At 33.4% G+C, this 18,896-nt stretch overlaps 1 protein-coding gene and 1 long non-coding RNA gene across 3 annotated transcripts in view; one reads left to right on the plus strand and one right to left on the minus strand.

Annotated features, from left to right (window-relative positions):
- Positions 1–5,026: 5,026 nt before the first annotated feature.
- LOC125385051 lies at positions 5,027–7,875 on the plus strand. Its single transcript, XR_007223993.1, has 2 exons — positions 5,027–6,264; positions 7,146–7,875. It is a non-coding gene; the product is annotated as an uncharacterized LOC125385051 (long non-coding RNA).
- A 1,716-nt stretch (positions 7,876–9,591) lies between these two features.
- The window catches only part of LOC100646408 (protein timeless homolog), a 248,731-nt gene continuing 239,426 nt past the window's right edge, over positions 9,592–18,896 (minus strand). For both annotated transcript variants that reach the window (XM_048405629.1, XM_003394988.4), the window contains 8 exons: positions 17,037–17,136; positions 15,825–15,959; positions 12,520–12,726; positions 11,413–11,697; positions 10,790–10,888; positions 10,273–10,419; positions 10,003–10,116; positions 9,592–9,912 (listed from right to left, as the gene is read on the minus strand). In XM_048405629.1, coding sequence (XP_048261586.1) covers positions 9,692–9,912; positions 10,003–10,116; positions 10,273–10,419; positions 10,790–10,888; positions 11,413–11,697; positions 12,520–12,726; positions 15,825–15,959; positions 17,037–17,136 — 1,308 coding nt within the window. In that variant the 3' untranslated portion in view covers positions 9,592–9,691. The remainder of the gene's footprint in view (positions 9,913–10,002; positions 10,117–10,272; positions 10,420–10,789; positions 10,889–11,412; positions 11,698–12,519; positions 12,727–15,824; positions 15,960–17,036; positions 17,137–18,896) is intronic.

The raw sequence follows: 18,896 nt of genomic DNA on the forward strand, positions 1-18,896 counted from the left end.
TATCGTCGTCCGAAGAAAAAAGATATATTGTTTCGATGACCAATTTTAGATTATAACTATTATTCCAATATTACGATGTTTATAATTACCTTGTAAATACATATATATATATATAGTCCTATGTGTTATTTCATTCGTATGTTCAATTTAACATACGATATCCTTAGGAAAAATCCAACTTTATGAAAAATTACTTATTCTGTAGATTGGGAAAAAGGTAAGTTCGAACTTACAGATAGATAACTTATTTTCCTGCCTTTTGACCTTCAAGATTATTTTCATTATCATCGTTGATATGCATAATGTGTTCCATCTAATATATAATATTAAATTCAACGTTCTTATGCTATTTCTTTATCGTAATGTTTCTCGTCGCCTTCTTACGTTATTACAATTATAAAAAAAGATCTTACGCCTGGTTGTCAATTTATGTAACATTCCATAAGTAAGATATCAGTGATAATTATATTTGTGACAACAGCCGTGCAGAAACGAACTTCTACCGTTCCTATTATTCTGTTACAAAAATATCCTTGGTTCCGACTTTACCAGCTCTGATATGTTTTGCCGACCAGTCCTTATCTGCATTCGATGCACTTGATATCTCTCGCCTGTGCTGATACGAGGAGCTTATTATTATTCGCCAGATAAAGAGTCTATCATTATCGGTGAAATACAAACATGTCGACGTAAGAATATTTTTATCTTCCATACAATTAATTATAATCGAACTTGTCTTCGAATTTCTGCATATGTAACGTACACTTCATATACTTAATATGTATAATAAAATTATAATTGTACTGTAATTATAATGGTACACATATATTATAACTGGCTACCTGCGAACGTTTCGTGTTTTCTGTTAAATTAAATAAAATAACTTAAATAACGTATTTTGCAAAATAAGGTTGGTAGTATACTTTTTATAGATCAACAAGCGTTTCAGCAGCTGCTGAAGAAAGATCTATGTGATCGACCGTGATGGTGTAGCCTGTGAGTGACGATATCGCTAACATACGAGACAAAGCACTTCTCCGAACTGACGTAGTAGCGAAGGCTGACGTATTATAACTTTTGTGACGTGTTCTTAGTAAGAACGTGATGTCATAGATGCAACTAACCTACCGTAATCAAGAATATAATGGTGCATCAAACATAACCGGAGACTGGTAAATTTTAGGATTGGGAAAGTAGAAACAACGCGTTGGTCGATCAAGCTGCAATCGCCGCTGCACAAAAGACATAAGACAAATTTTATCGAACAATTATTCTATTAATTAAACAAACTTTGATTGGTGAGATCATTGAAAAGTTTCATTTTAAATTATTAAATATGTTATTATTTATATTTATTTATTTATTTATTTAATGCGTGTAATATCCCTAATGAATATTTTACCACTTATATAATAAGAACACGAGTGTAGATATTGTAATGAAAGATTTATACATAATAATATATTTGAGATTGCTGTAATTACACGTTTGAAGATATTTTAACTTTTATTTACAAATTAACAAAATAGTTTGTTTTTGAACATAATTTAAATAATCGTTTCATTAAGTACATCAAAATATGAATTTTCATCGGAACGCTAATTTGGGCAATTAAAAACTAATTGTTAGAGAATATATTTAATTAAGTGATAATTATATATTAATAATATCGAAGAAACAATGGAAGTTCAGTTATTTATCCCGAGTTATTGTTTATTTATTTATTTATTTTATATACGCGAATATAACAAATCTATAGCATTTATAAATATGTTATAAGAAGTCGAATTAAATGTTAAGCAAACTACACGATTTCATACTATTAATTATGTAAATTTTATATGTTCATACTAGATTTTCTCGATACTCTCCTATTATCCAGTAACCTTAGCGGCCAGCAGCTTGTGTTAAAACCGTTTCAGCGAATACGAAGGTAAACATAGATAACAATAAATTGTAAGAAATTTTATTATAAAAAATAGATTAAACGGATCTATAAGCCATACACGATCAGCAGCAAATAGGAAGTTAATGAGTTTAAATCATATTTATAACTCGTTTAACACATTAAACATTGCGCAAGTGTGAAAATATAATACAATACGTTCGTAATAAATTAAATGCAACAAATAAAATATTATTACCTGAATTATCAATAATATTGTATTATCTACTACTTCCGATCACCTAGTAGCAGAATTCTTTTTATTATCACGTTCTTAATGAAATTTACAATCTGCAACGTGAAAGAATAATAAATTTAAACATTAGAGGTATTTGCAATATTATTTGTACAAAAATATAAATACAATATAATTACATACAATAATTTAATTTCTTGATAACTTCGATCAATTATATAACGCATACGCATCGATAAAAGTAAAATAAATATAAAATTGTTTATTTAATGTTTAAATACTATAGAGTGCAACGCGAGAAGCGTACATGTAACGGAATCTACAGAGCGTTACAACGTGAGTTTTGCAATTCATTTTACAACTTACATTTTGCTGTAAATTTTGCAACAATAAATAATGAACGATTTAGGCCTACGACTTTCAGAGGTCCACCGGTGTTCTAACGCAATCAACTCGTTGAATATCCCCGAGCTGAAGCCGAATCGAAATACCAAACGATACGCAAAGTACCGGCTTTTAAACAATGGATAAATGTTAATTGTTGTTAATAAAGAACACACATGTTGCTGATGCAACGGCGAACAGAGCCGCGGAAGAGGCTGCACCTGTAACACCAGTGCACGAAACGCAAACACACCTGGAACCTTTGACCTTTTCATCGACGCTCGGTCCTACCCTCTCCTCTCGACCACCCCTTTCCCTTACCCTTTCCCTTCGCTAGCTGCAGTTCGATGAAAATGTTGCACTGTGCGCAATGGTCTGCGGTGCAAATCAGGTTCTACCTCTTGCACCCTGAAAGGACCAGGAAATCGAGTTAACTAGCTTTGCAATCCCGGTTTCGTTGGTTGTTGCTTCGTTTATTTAAATCCTTCAACGCTTCAGATTTAATGCTTCGAGAAAATGTAAAAAGGCAATTTGTCAGTTCAAATGTTTCGCGACGATTATCCCCTGTATTGATTGTTAAGAGTACAAGCACTTTAAGAGAAACAAACAGAATGAAATATTTTTTTCTACCGAAGTAATGCTATATCTATATCTTACGATATAGATATAGGGATCAGGTATTAGTTAAAGCAAAATATTTAATTATTGAATAAACCTAGATCCCTACTCAACGTGCTATCGAAAGAAAGCTGCCTCTTTTAACAGAATTATTGCTTTTATAAAAGTGTAAATTTTTCTGAGTATTTCAAATTGTCTTAAAGCGAATGAACAACTTTTTTCTCTGACACCTGAAGTTCGAAATCAACCGATATAGGGCAAGGATTGTGTAAAAGTACAGAAAATGAAATACATGTTACTTTTTATAAATAGTAAACGAATTCCATGAAACGAGTACATTGAAATCGATCTCATTCCTAATGGTATTTTATGTTTTTATAAAAATCATGCAAGAAATTTACATTTTATTAAGCATACAATATAATTTACTAATATATTAATAAATCATTCATAAAATGACGTGTTCACTGCTCACATAAACACGTGAAAAATCAAGTTCGTATATTCTTAAAAGACGCGATTCAATTACATAAACATTTCCTGGACATAATATTGCTTTGGTTATTTAATTAATTAAAATATCAATTATGTAATGTATGTAGTATCGGGGCCAAAAGGCCTAAGGCATCGGCCGAACCGTAAACAAAGTACTGTTCATCATCAATGTACCGTTGGGTCTTTTTAAGTGGACAGTTTTCGTGAAAAGGACCTGCGTGACCTTGACCACGAGCGTTTCGGGATACCTGTTCCGAAGGACGGAAAAAGGCAAAGAGACGTTAGAGAGAGTGTTAGTTGAGATGCCGGAGTGGACGGATGCGAAAAGTGTGCAGAGTGTGTGGAGTGTGAGTTGAGAAGCGAGGGCGAGCGAGTGTAGAAGCTGAAGAGTATGAATTGGGAAGTCGGAAGCCGCCCATGAGAATAAGACGTACAACAGCATTGTAATCATTTCGTTGCTTCGAATATCATTTATTAAATCAAAACATCATTACTTGTCCTTTCCTCTAAGACCCATTTAGATTCTACATGTATCTAAAAGATTTTAAGAAGATAATTTTTGTCACAATACCTATACATACTCGTCTTTAAAAACTATTTAAATAATACGTACGTCTTTATCTCGCCGCGATTAAGAAAAACAATTAAGTCGTTTCAATTGTTACTTTTCTTATAACATCACGATATCAAAATCAATTGCTAAATATACGCATAATTTTTAGAGTTGCCGCTATATCATAGAGGAAGCGACATCGTTACAGAAGCGTAGTATAACTTTACAACCTTTTATATAAAATATATAAATTATAAAAAGAAGTTCCTTATAATTGTACAATATAAAAATCGATTGAAAATACGAAGTAAAACGATAAAAATTGTAATGTAAAACTTATGACTAGTTACACATGCTCTCAGATAAGAATATGTAAAACAAACTGAACATAATATCACACGCATATACCTAAATAAACAACAAAAATCGACAAGAAAATAAAAAATAATAATTTAACATTATCGCGAAAACGAAGCCTGAAAAAAAAAGAAGAAAAATCGAAACAAAATATCCTCCAAAGTTAGCCCGAAGACCCAGAAACGCTAGAGTCGTCTCTGCTCTCATACACAGCACGTACACATAGACATCGGTTGGCACACAAGCAAACACTTAGTTAGCTGAAATATTTTCACATTGCGAAATCTGCGGAGCAAAGTGGATCGAGGGTTGGCCCGGACATCAATAGCCATCAATCATCTGAAAATTTCGGCAACGCGCTGGACAACGCGAGAGATAGGATACCATCAGCATAGTAGAGTTGTTCGGGACCATCGAATGAGGATGGGAGGAGGTGAGTGGCAAAGGAGGAGGGACCAGGAGGAACGTTCGATACCTCCAAAAACGCGGGCCAAGCCAGTACTGAAGCACCTGCATGAATTCAGTTGCCGCGCTTACGATGCTTCGTGTATACTTCGCTGTGATATCTGAACTCGTAGGTATGCGTGAACTTGTGATAAACATGAAGACAGGCTGATATGAGGGTGCGTGAGCAATCATGCAAGAAGCAGATACGGATATATGCTGCCAAAGAAAAGGGGCAACATATAAAATAACAATAATGGGATTCGCGATGGAGTTCGATCGCGATGAAATAACGCAAAACAACGTGTTCTTCGGGTTTTTCATTTGGTATTTTAAATGAATATTCAGGAGACAATCGCTTGAAGATACGAAATGGATGATATTCATTTGGACTATTTAGTGGATTATTTTTTATTAGACTAACATCACTTTTTAAACGAACTGGGCTATTCAGTGTATCGTATTCTGTAAAAACCATTTAAAACTTCCCTGTTTATTTGTTTAGATATATAATTTGTTCGTGACTCACAAAAATGTTGTACGTATAAATAATATATCTTCAACTATGAAGCTAAGTTTAGGTGAAAGTAAATTCTGGCTGTTTAAGAAATGATAGAGTTTTTGAAAAGAAGGAACTAAAATCTAGAAGGTAAGATTCAAAACGTTGCAAGGAATATTATTTACAAAATTTACATTGATTCCTTTAACATCCATAAGTAACGGAAGATAAAGGTAATTTATGTCCAAGACTGTCAGTGTCGTTATATCTACGCATTATACAATCTCCTATTTTCTACATTTGTTTTATCATCGTGTGTCTTTATCATCGTCAAATCTACCTCATATAAATCATTCTAAAAGAGCGTAATACAACGATACAATTTTACGCTATGCTTTCGCTATTCACATATTGTAAAGGGAAACACGATCAACAATTTACAATTTTACACGTGTACAAATAAGACGTGTAATATATGATAATTATTATATAAACAAATATTACAGTGATCGACAGAGGTAAGTGCCTCCCTCGTGCCCGTGTCATCACGATAATCAACTTCTCATCTCTTTTCTATATCAGTAAGTGTGAATGTATACGCTTTTCATCAGTCGGAGGAGAAGTAGCAACCTACTCGAAGTCATGCTATTCTAGTACAAAGACGACTATTCGTAGATGACACGCGCAGTTGGCGCGCATGGAAGCACGAATTACACGCGGCAACGACGTGACGCACCACCAATTACTGTGAAGGCGCCATTTTTACATAACAGGTTGGATAAATTATTCGTTAAAAACAATCATAATGAAAAATACATTCGCTTGCAACGAATAATGTGACAAAATACTCGTAAGATGATTTGTATTATTTTCTATCGTTAAATAAATACGATTTAAATTGAATAAAAATTATTAAAAGATATTAAATTGAAATAAATTAAATTGAATATTAACATATGGCTCAACAAAATTTCTACTATAACATTTATATATATATATATATATAGATATATTTATATATATATATTTATATATATGTGTGTGTGTAAATATATATACACACATTTGTAATTTATTCTGCAAGGTTTGTTCTAAAAAATGTATTTTATATAATCTTGAAAAAATTTCATTTGAATGAATATTTGAATTATGAGCACTGTTACATTTTACGCATTTTATCACCCGTTAAATCATTGTTTAATACTCATTTCTCGATAATTTTGATACCATGTATAATATCAGATTTCTAAGTTTCGTTCAATTATATATAGATATGATGTGATCTGTTTGTATTATAAATAAGTTGAAATAAATGAATAGTCGAAGGAAACTATTCTACAAATTGATCGTCTCATATAATGATTTAAAAAAATATGACAATAAAATTAGCATGTACGACAATATTTCTGGTTATTGGTAAATATTAAGAATATTGCTCTCGGTTTATCATATATACACTACTTATGATAACTAGAAGCTACTTTACGTTTGAATGTTCCGTAATTTTCCATTGTTTCACCTATCTCGGCTATTTCTATTACATTTAAAAAATCATCAAAACGCTTCATTCCTCATGTTCGACTGCGGTAGATTATCCACTCGATCATTAATTCACTCACTCGTACGTACTAAATGTGATATAATAATTATCAAGATTGTTAGAAACGGACCAGAAAGTATGGAGGGGAGAAAGAGAGGATGCTATCCGCCTACAACCGTATAAGGAGCCCGCGCATCTACTAGGAGAGTACGCGATCCAGATAGGTTATGCCTTGCTCTCTTATTTTCCTGAGCTCCTGGTACTAGCGTCACGTGTTTCTAGACGTCAATCTGCCAGTGTATCACGCTATAAACAGACATCTACGTACTTCATGCAAGCCTGGTAATTGGAAGTTGTGATTAGAATGCACGTGGCCTTGCGGAATCTCTATTGACACAATCGTCAATAATACTTCTGATACCCTATACCCGTAAGAACTTTTGAAGCAAGCAAATAATTTAAATTCAAATTGTATTCTTTATATAAGGCGTAATCTGAATATTGTACGAGACTCCTGACGCATAGGTATCGATTTTGTCAGTATTTCATTAAATTTGTATAATTTCAATGCTATATGGTATAAGTTGTGAAAAGATTTTTCAAAATTCCTTTTCTTATGTATTAATTACTCTTAGAAAATTGCATTACTAGTTCATATCGGAGGACACCGGAGTATCTTCTTACGTTTGTTGTAATAGTCAATTGTTGATATCTATATGTAAGTATAAATTACATTTTACGAATGTGCTACATGATATTTATATTTGGAAATTACTCTACTTTAATAATAATAAATAACATAACAATAGATTGAAATTAAAGAATAATAAATTAATCTTCGTATCACTGAATTAATTTTCGCTTTTGTATAATTTATGCTGTCGTACATTTTGTTTCATTGAATATTAGCTTAATTATAAAGCTTTGAATATAATAATAATGTAACACGTATGTTTGCATATGCGAATTTGATAAATAAAATAAAATAAATATATTTTACCAATAATATACAATATATAATAATATAGTATAATAATAATATATTTATTATTGAATCGAGTAAGCGTTCATTTTCACCGCATATGATTTTAATTAAGTGTGCTTCTAAGAAAAGTTGCTTTTTGTAACACTAAATGTAAGTTAAATTGTAAATTAAGAACTATTCCATTGAACCTTGTTTAATCGCTTTTTCTATTAGTTTTGTAATGGTTAATCACTTTTTTTATTAACGTTAAATGTATTATGGAAACGTAAAGAACGACTTGTCATTCCAGATGTAAGTTTTGGAAGCTGATATAATTATTGACATCTTTAATTTTACATCTCATATACAGAGAGAAATTCCCGCAAAGTGAACTTATGTTAATCAAATATATAAATCAAACCATTTTCTTCTATTATCTACTATACATACAAAATATTATACAATAACATACACGTGTGTGTGCCATAATTTCTTAAGCATGACTGGTATAAATACGATATTTTCTATTTAAATAAAATATGTAATAGTTCAATTGATATAATATCTCAAAAATATGAAAAGTTCATTAAAATACAAATGTTAGAAGACTAAAAGTATTAAAATAATAAAATATGAAAATGCTAGAATAATCAATTCAAAATGCTCGTAATTAAGATTCGATACATAACACTATGTATTCACTTGATTTTACTAGCATAGTTTTAAATATGTACATATGTATATCTATATCTACATATATGAAACAGAGGTTAGATAGCAATATATATATATGTAACCATGCAATGTTATTCATAGTTCTTATCGCAATATGAGCGCCTGATAATCAATCCGCGGCTCGCGAAGTCCTTGCGGCTACATTACGCGTCGTCGTACGAACGTAGCCGCGGTCGCGTCGTTGAAGGCGTGTGGAAAAACGTAAAGGGCTAGTCTTCGGCCGTGATTATATTTCGATACATGCGTGCTTACTTAGGAATCGTTGACACTCGCCAAGACTCCTCACCTGCCCATCAAAAGACGTAAAGTCATCCACATTGGCCAACCAAGGAACCGGATTACACGTGAGAAAGGAGGTTATGCGGTATCCTAGATGGCGCAGTGGTAGATGCGCGGTAACGATGCGCAGGACACGTTGCGACTCTTATACCTTTATGTACGCCTAGTAGTTACTTGGCGAAATGTGGACGCCTTTCGGGAACTGTTTTTCTTGGCACCCTGAAGTGTACCCCGGGTGCGTCCAATTACCTGTGAGGGCATATTAGGTGACGAAGGAGACTGCAGCGGTATACTTTGTCAGGTCATGAACGCCAGAATCTTGGAAATAGCCACCTTAAACTGTTTTACCCTCGCATACGTCGGTAAGATCATTTTCACCGTTTGTGTCATTTCTTCAGCGCTACTCAGATTTGAATGGCTACAAAGCTGCGACTTCGAATTTCAATTTTCTGAAAATTTTAATTTTTTGTTAAATTACATAGTAACCTTTTCTCAAAACTTTGAACTATATAATAATATATACTTAGATATAAAATAATCTTTGCATTCCTTTTAATGCAGGGAATAAAAATATGTGCAATGTTATGGTGGAGGGTAGGTTGTCTTTATTTTCACAAATTATAAGAACACATAGCAAAGAGTGAAATAGAAATGTTGAAAGGTACGAGAGTCTTCTCTTCCATTAATCTTCATCATCGCTAATTATTCTATGAGTTGACCTGTGTTGATTACGTTGGTTTTGTGCTGGTTCTTCCTCGTCGTCACTAATTATCGTTTTAATGCTTTTCTGCCTGGTAGCTTGAGACGTTAGTGGCTCCTCTTCCTCGTCGCTATCCAGCAGACGACGTTTTTTCACGCTATCATTTTTCTCGTCATCGGATCGAGGTCTTTTCCCGTCATCTACTATAAATTTATAAATAACGAATAATTATAAAATAGAATATAACATTTTCTATATTCTTCATTTTATACAGCTGTTAGTTTTCTTTCTACCTTCAGCCACTTCAGCATTATCAGCATTGGTCTTTATTTCCAATTCAGAGTCAGACGAATCATCGAATGCAATAATACGTCCATCAAACTTTCTCTTTCCAGATTTTGATTTTTCTGCAATTAATGGAGAATATTAGATTTGATTTGGTTTTGTAGAATGGATTTGCTGGTAAATCTCTGAAGTTTAAAATGTTTAACTAGTTCCCTCAACAGATGGCAGAGGAAGGTCCCCTCAACATAGTTGTCTCGTTGGAATGTAGAAATACGTACCGACTGGCTGTGAGTTATTTGCTTTTGCTTCCTCCATTTCTACATCATCACATTCAGTCGGCGATGAGAGAACTGTGGTCTTTTTCAATGGCTTCGGCGTAGAATGAACGTTAGTTTCCATACCAGAAGTTGATGGCTGTGGCTCAGCTAAAAATATACAACAAAGTATTTAACGGCTGATAGTCAACGTTACTTAATTTTACAGATACCTTTAAAAAATTTACATATGTTAAGAAAAATTTTCCAGAGACAGTAGGTACTCCATTATTACATTATAACTACATATCCTATTATCAAATTATATAAATTGTAATAAAAATTAGATTAAGATGTAAGAGAGAATAAAAGAATCATATTAAGCACATTATAAATCAGTTAAACGTAAAATATTCTAGAATTACATAATAACAAATAAAAATCCCATATGTAAATATTATCTTAATAAATATATTTTTATGTGCCGTACGATAAAGTATTAGTATTAAACATTGTAAGCAAATTTATGAAAATTACATACCTTTAGAGGTGAAATATTTTTTAATATTTTCTAAAACGTCTTCATCATCGCTTTCACTGTTTCTATCGTTATCAGATTCCACCTTCGCGGATGTTGCTTCTGATTATAAAATACAAAAGAAGATATTAAACAAATGTAGTGCATAGTAATCTATTACACGCGTATTCACATTTATCGTAAAAGTATGTAATCATTACTAGATTTAATGACATAAAGAATCTTAATCGTACCGAATGAAAATTGATAAAAGTAATTGAAAATATTGTTTTGTTGCTTGGAAAACTTAGAGAACGAAGAGATTACCTACATATGTACACACAATCTATCGTTTAAATTTCAATTTCAAAATATTTGCAGATATTGATAATCGTACTAATGACTGAATGAATTTATTATTTCATACAATACTTATTGTAATATCATATTTTTATAACTTCTATTTTTATATAGTTGTTATTAAAAATTTCTATTAGTCACATTAAACAATTTCTTCCTTCTAACAATAACACGTTCATTTTCTTTCCTTAAAGAATAAAATGTTTAATCCTACAGCATTGCACAAATCAAAAGTGTTCTTATTTTCCATAAATAGTTATGTGTACAAAAGAGAAGAGACATAATACCTTCGGCAATGAAGTTTCCTGCCAACGAAGACTCGATAAGATTACAGCGCTTCTGAATCATCGATCTAGGCATATTAGACGGTATGCGCCAATAAGATTCTTGTTCATCAGCAGGAGGTGTGAATCCCATAGCTCGAATAAGCTTCTGAAAGCTCGGTGAATCCATCGCAGCAGACGAATAATCTGTCAGCGGGACTAAGGGGATACCTTCGCAGCTTTCCTCGTCTCGATCGTCCAGGACATCTAGTAGGGATTCCTTGATCCATTCTAGAGCGTCGCTCATATCTGATTTATCAAAATGTCTGTTATTACGTTTTTCTATAAGAATGACTATATCAGTAATACAAAGAATTTGAAATAAATTATAAGAACAATTTATTTTCATGTTGATAATTCGAATAAATATGTTGGATATAATACTAGAACTTCTCCTAGATAATAATAAATAATGAATTCGTGCAGTAAATTAGTTTATTACTTTTTCGGATGAATAACTCAACCATTTCTTTCAATCTATTAATTTCTCGTTATCTCGATTGCAATATTTCGATTAAGATTTTATAAATCAATATGTAACCTTGTCTGGAAATCTTTCCTTACAAGAGATCTTTTCAGTAAAATAGTTTCTCTATATTGTTGAATCATTGAAGAAATTCTAAATGTAAATCATGTGATGAAATAGTCGAAAGTTGAAGAGATTAATTTTACCCCAAATGTCATTGAAACCTGTGTCACTACCTGAAAGCAATGGTATTCTGATAGATGACAAGCACATTGGTTCGACATAAAAGAACTACAGGGTCGTTCTGTAACCATGTCTTTGCCAAAATCCATGGGGATAAACTGGTATTTCGCGTGCTACATTTGTACCGCAAACAGGGGTCTCTTTGACAAATCATTACTTTTCCCATTCTATTTCTTTTCACTCTTGAACGATCACTGCAGATCATTCTGCCCTTTCGCGCCCTCGAAACATATTCCTTGTTCGTCGGTGTAAAAGAGGAAAGCATAATGTTCCTAGTATCTACCCTGAATTTTATTCTCATAAATCACTGAGACCATACTGTGTAAAATCGACGAACGAGGGAGTGATACGGTATTACTCACTTTTTTCGATGACATCCTTCAAGAGTCCGGATAATTGTGCATCCGTGTAAACCATCGTTGGCTGTTTTTTCGCATTTTTCTTCTTTCCCTTGTTCGTTGGTTTATTGGGAGCCACGTTCCTATTGCTCGAGGATTTCCCAGCTTCTTCGTCGCTACTTTCATCCTCGTCGGAATTACTGGCAGACTGCGTTTCCCACGACGATTTACCTTTTTACAAAGTAACGGGAAATGAATATAAACGTTTTTCGATATAGCTTCTCTCGGTTCCAGGCATTTGCGAATATATACATTCATGATACGAAAGTCAAGTTGCATAAAAATATAGATCTATGTGCGTTAATCTGTTACCATAATCGTGATTAATCAAGAAATACATTGTTCAATATTTCTAGATTAATATCTTTTTGTTTACTTGTTTTCTTGAAAAATTAAGATTTCGTCTTAATTCCTTCAAGCTGTTTGTTAATTCGCTTTTGCAATCGCGTTTATTTGATCCGTATACAAATTTATTATTTTGCGATATCTTATCTCAAAGTAATATAGCAATTTAAGGAAAACGATAGAAGGCGCAATAGTAACAGGAATCGAAAGAGAATATTAGGAATATTAAAATGGTAGGGTAGAAATAGAATCTTAATTAAGATTCTGAAAATTTGAAAATTCTTTCTGTCTTTCGAGAGTGAATCAATGCATGATGAAATCGGAGCAGTACGAGAAATTTGAAATTACGATGCTCAAGTTAAGACCATAGGCAACTACGTTACATATCCGCGTATTACGCTGCAACGAGTTCTTAAAATATTCGAGCAACTATCCAAAACAAGATGCACTCGTTGATATTTCCATAGCTTTTTACTGTATTTACAGTTTTCGAAGAATCTTAGAAGAAGAAATTAAAACTTGAATGTTGTATTACATTAGTGGCAGAAACGGATGATATTCTTGTAACTTTGTAATTTTCGAACTTTGGAAGTTCAAATTTCCAAAGCTCGGCGAAGTTCATTAACTTTAATGAAATTCGAAGAAATTTAAACGTTCGCCGAATTAACACAAAATAAACGTTGTGCGTCGCACGTGAAGAACAATCACAAAGAAAAGGAGTTTGCACGAACATGTAATCAATTTGCTATAGGCTTGACATGTATCGATTTGAGATATTTTACGATAGAATATTACTCTTAGGTAGAGATAAAGAGGATATTAATTACATCACCGTGTACTGTACGCAACCTTTTTCCTTTACAATTTAACTGCTAGTCCCTAGGTTTCGAAGATCTTTCAAGTATTCACGATCAATAAAACATTGTTCATGTGATTTGTTACAAAAAATGCTTAAAATTTTTGCCTATTATTATGAGCCATGGACTGTGAACAGCGCGAGAACACGGACGTACTTTTTTCGTACTTTTTCGAAACGTACAAAAAAATTCACTATAAGATACGTGAAATGAAAAACCCTACGATTTCTATGAATTTAATTTTGTTAATATCAATTAAACAAAAAAATTAAAAGCAATAATATTCGTCATTAGAAGCTTTCAAAGAAATATAAACAACTTTAGAGGTAGGTAATTTCTACAGACACTTCAACATCTTTTCAGAAGTGTCGATCTTCCAGCAAATGAAGAATATTTCCTGTCTTCACGTGCGTTCCTAAAGTGTTTCGATCGGCGCACATGCGATATTAAGATCCGGAAACATACCGGGTGTTCCGGCTTGCGGAATCTTATTTGAGGAAGAGGCGATGAGATAGAGGCGAGGAAACGTTGTTTCAATAGCACGTAAGCCGAGACAAAAGTTTGCTTTTATACTTCATCTCCTAACCTTATATATCTAGAATGCGATCTATCGTAGTACATTGAATACAAATAAGCGGACGTGGAGGGAAACAGAAAAACAATAACAATGATAAATATGAAATTCCTTGCGGCGTAATGGGGAACAGGGACGAGTGATATTGGCATGGGAGCAGGAAAACCACGACTGGAATTCGCGTTTTTCGATATTAAATAACAGAATTTGTATTCTGCAACGATTCTGTTATGAACCGCTTTGCCGCTTCTGCAGAACTCCGAACTAGAAACGCAAATATTATTTCAACCGTACCTTCTGCGTACATATTCTTGCATGCTTCGTGGAACCAGTTAAATGTGTGTTCATTTGCTATGTAATTGATCATGATCCGTTCAGGAAAATGTAAAACATATTCTAAGTGTGAAAGATATTCTTATTTTAGTAGTTGTCTGGAACTTTTGTTTGAAACAGTTGTTGGAAATAAATTCTTAAATAGATTGAACAATTGTACACGTTGAATGGGTTATTTTAATGGGATAAGAATAAATGTTGTAATAACGAGATATCGTTATCTCCATTTGGCGGAGGTAAGATAAATGAAAGATAAGACAAGAATGGGAAGATATAATAATACTAACTACAATTTACTTGTTTCTTGCTAAGTAATATTGTATTTATTTCAGCATTGGTCTATGCAGTACTGTAGTTGTCTTGTATTTGTTTATTAGGTTCAAAATTTCTCTTTTAAACTAATCTTTGCCGAACGTAAGTATTTTAATATTCCTTTGTGAAGAATTAAAAAATTCATCAAATAATGTATACAAAAGATATATGATTCTATTGAGAAGAAGAGAAAGAAAGTGGTATTTATCGTGCAACTAGAATTCTGGAAATTGTAGAAATGCCTCAATCTTCCTACTTAAACTTTCTCTCGTTATCAAATTTATTTCTATTATCGATCATTTCAATCTCTTACGATTTTATTACTTATAGGTATTTCGTGACGTATCCTATTGTATATTACGACTTGAAATTCAATTCAGCGATCGCAGCTTTCCAAAGTTCAAACAAGAAGGAATACTCTATCTCTGTAACTTATTGCTTCTGATGTTATCAATAAAAAAAAAAAATGTTTCCAATCATAACCAATGAAAAGAAACTCCTACAAGAGGATTTCGTACAAATTGATCTCGTTTCTGGTTTCCTCGCCTTATTTATCTCAGCTGCTGCTCACTTCCCTTAATTCACCGTCAGACGTCACTTGCTCCATCCAAAAACGAGTTCACAGCGTGCAGTCGCCGGCAATCGTGTTAACAGAGAGAACTGATCGAATGGGAATAGTCGCAGCATCTAAGGATGGTAAGAAAGACAGATGCGAATGGAATGGGATAGGATTGGCCGGAACAAGGTCTGCTTCAGAGCCGCTCGAGACCGGAGAAAAGGCTGGGAAAAGAGGCAGAGGTAACCGGCCATAGAACGTGAACGCGGAAAAAGAGAAAGTGAACACTTACCGTGGTTGCTTTTTCTGGATCGCTTTTTGCGCAACTCCTTGCGATCCGTGGCCAATCCTAATTCCAAAAGCTTCTCCTTGATCTTTGGCTTCGGCCGCTTTATTGTGAGCCCATTGAAGATCAAGTCCACGGGATCTGGATGTACACAACATAAATCGTATTGGTATTAATTCGTTATTCGAGGAGATGAAATGTTGATTCAATACGATAGAAAGCCAAGGGAACAGGTTAAATCTGGAAAATTACATGGAATCTTTCGATAGAATTATTGGATGTTTGTTCGTAGTTCGATAATATTTAAAAAGTAATGTAACCAGAACCGAGTACGTAAGTAATTTCTATTAAAATACTAAATATTAGATAGTAAATAATTTACTTCGTTTCAGATTATGTGTGTAGTTTTGAGAATGAAACGTTTCATTTGTTGGGCAAAGTTTTTGAAATACTATAACTCTAACTATTATTTGAGGACAACTGAGAATACTGCAGCTTTACTTAGCTTTGATAGATTGATGCTTTCGTCCATACGAGAGTACATAATTTACGTGAAAAAAACATCGAATGACGCACTTTATTACACGTGAATGATTGTACTTAACGTAAATATATATAAATCTAGTTTACAAATTATTATTATTTCTTGCGCTTTGCTATAATATCATTTCTCTAGTGAGTTTATATCCGTTATTGAGAAAAACGATAGACTATAAGTGATACGTTTAAATTTAATAGTTTGATAAATGAAATTCCAGAATTTTACACGGGACGTAGTCGAGGTAAAAATGATATTATTAAAGTTTCAAAGAGAAAAGAACGAAGTTGATTTTCGGGAATTGTCATAGAGCACGGTGGGCTGAAAATAATTTTGAGCGTTAAAACCATGGGAAGCGGGGTAAACGCACGAGAATGAAGCAAGTTTTACAAGACTTCTGAAAATCTTTCTGTCTGAAAGGATATTATTCTTCGGCGTCCCGACGGAGTCCGAATTATTGCTGCAAGCAGCAGCCAGCCGTCACCGATGTTCGGTGCTTAATTAAATTTCGAGAATCGTCACGGCTACTAATGAATTCCCGAACGAACATTCGCAAAATTCTTCAACTGTTTCAAGGCGCGGTCAGCCAGACATCGCGCATTCCCCGCCAAATTATATTGTATCTCTGAGATATTCATCACTTATGAAATTCAACTGGCCGACTGTTCATTAAAAATTACCATCGTCCTGCTTCAGTTGTTCCCAAAGTTCCGTAAGCTGACTGATCTCGTCCTCGGACCATACCTTTGGAAGTCTCTTCTGTACCTCGTTTCGTATAGTCTGAAACAATGTTTTTTTTTTAATTTTAAGATAAAAAGTTGTTCGTTTATATACGGTCCTTCCGTAAAGAGTTTTAGCTAATGAATTTTGCGGTAATTACGAATGAGTAAGAAACTTTTTAGATAACAGTGAGAATGAGGATGTTTGCTGGATATCGTTGAAGATTTGTATGATCATTCGATGAAGGCAACAATTAAATTGCCACGTGCGAAGCCTTCTACAAATGATATTTTTCTTTAGACAAATCGAGAATCGAGATAAATCCAAAGTCAATGCTCACGCGTGATACTCTATCGTTGTGATTTCGTTAAATGTATATTATGGAGGGTGAGTATTTATCTGAAATAGACACTGTACACGGGTCATGATATTTGTTAAATTTCGCAGATGCCAGAAGTATCAGAGCTGAAGGATGACGACCGAAAATGGTAACAAGATTTCGCACTTACAGCTGTCGCGTGTTGAGAAACAAAGTTCTTCTATGTCATGTCGTTCGTAATGATAGTTGTTAGACTGATGCTTCAATCATGCATGGGGCGATTTTAGTACAAAATAAATGAAAAAAGTATGGTTTATATATATATATATATATACTTATATATATAAATATATATACATATAAATATTTATTTATATATATTTATATATATATAAACCATACTTTTATTTATATATATATATATATATATATATATATATATATTTTGCTCGAAATTCAAGATCCAATTCATTTTATTATATCGTGTTGTAGTCGTCAGCATTTTCTTGAATAATGACGTGAAAGTTCCAATAATTCTTCCAGCTATTTTATGTATAACGTTCTGTTCTTTTTATAACCGGATGCAGGTTACATAGCCGTGCCGTGCCTCCGATAATTGTTTACTGCCGCTCATGCTAGATACCCCAGTAGTCAGTTACTAACGACGAGCACTCTGTCATTGTTACCCAACCATCAACCACCTACTGTTATGACACAAAATGTTTAAATTTGGTAAACATATGACGCACAACGCCAGGCAAATAACCAATACAGTTTGTTTCGCGGTTTACTGTCATCGCACACAGTGGTGGTACTAGTTTCTAGTTGGCACTCGAGCGTTTAACACTCACACTGTTACATATACAAGATGCAAAAGTAGCCGATTGTTTCACTCATCAATGCCCAGTCTAAATCACTGTACTTAGAAACGTGAAAGGTGAAATTTGAACAATATGCTTTTTTTATGACATAGACACGAGGATTGAAAAGATTTTTGTAAATATAAACCCTAAGGGGGTAAAACAGGTGAACAAATTTTTGTTTAGGGAATATCCATATCCCACGTGTTGCTAAACTTGGAAACGTGAAATCCGGCAAACAAACTCCTTATTAAAAACAAATAAACACGCGTCTGAGTATGTTTTGAAATTCAACTCCTAAATCGTGTTGAAACAGAGGATAATAAACAATAGATTGTCATAAAAACAAATACCGTGCGGATGGGTAGCTGATTTAACGATAAGTGTAAAAATATGCGATAAATGATTTGAATACAATTTCTACGCGTTGATGTAGAATGTAGTAGAAATTCGATTGCGCAAGTATGTGAACTATAGCGGTGGCTACGTTGAAGCAGAACAGGCGCGCTTGCTACGAGAAATAGCAAATAGCAGCGAGATATAAAGTAAATTGCTACAAGAAATAAAAATAGCAGGAATAAGACAGAGTGGCGTTGTTTCGAAGAAGAAACATGAGACGAAGGAAGCACGTAAGTATCTCG

Source organism: Bombus terrestris, chromosome 4 (assembly GCF_910591885.1).
Source record: "Bombus terrestris chromosome 4, iyBomTerr1.2, whole genome shotgun sequence".
Classification (NCBI taxonomy): domain Eukaryota; kingdom Metazoa; phylum Arthropoda; class Insecta; order Hymenoptera; family Apidae; genus Bombus; species Bombus terrestris.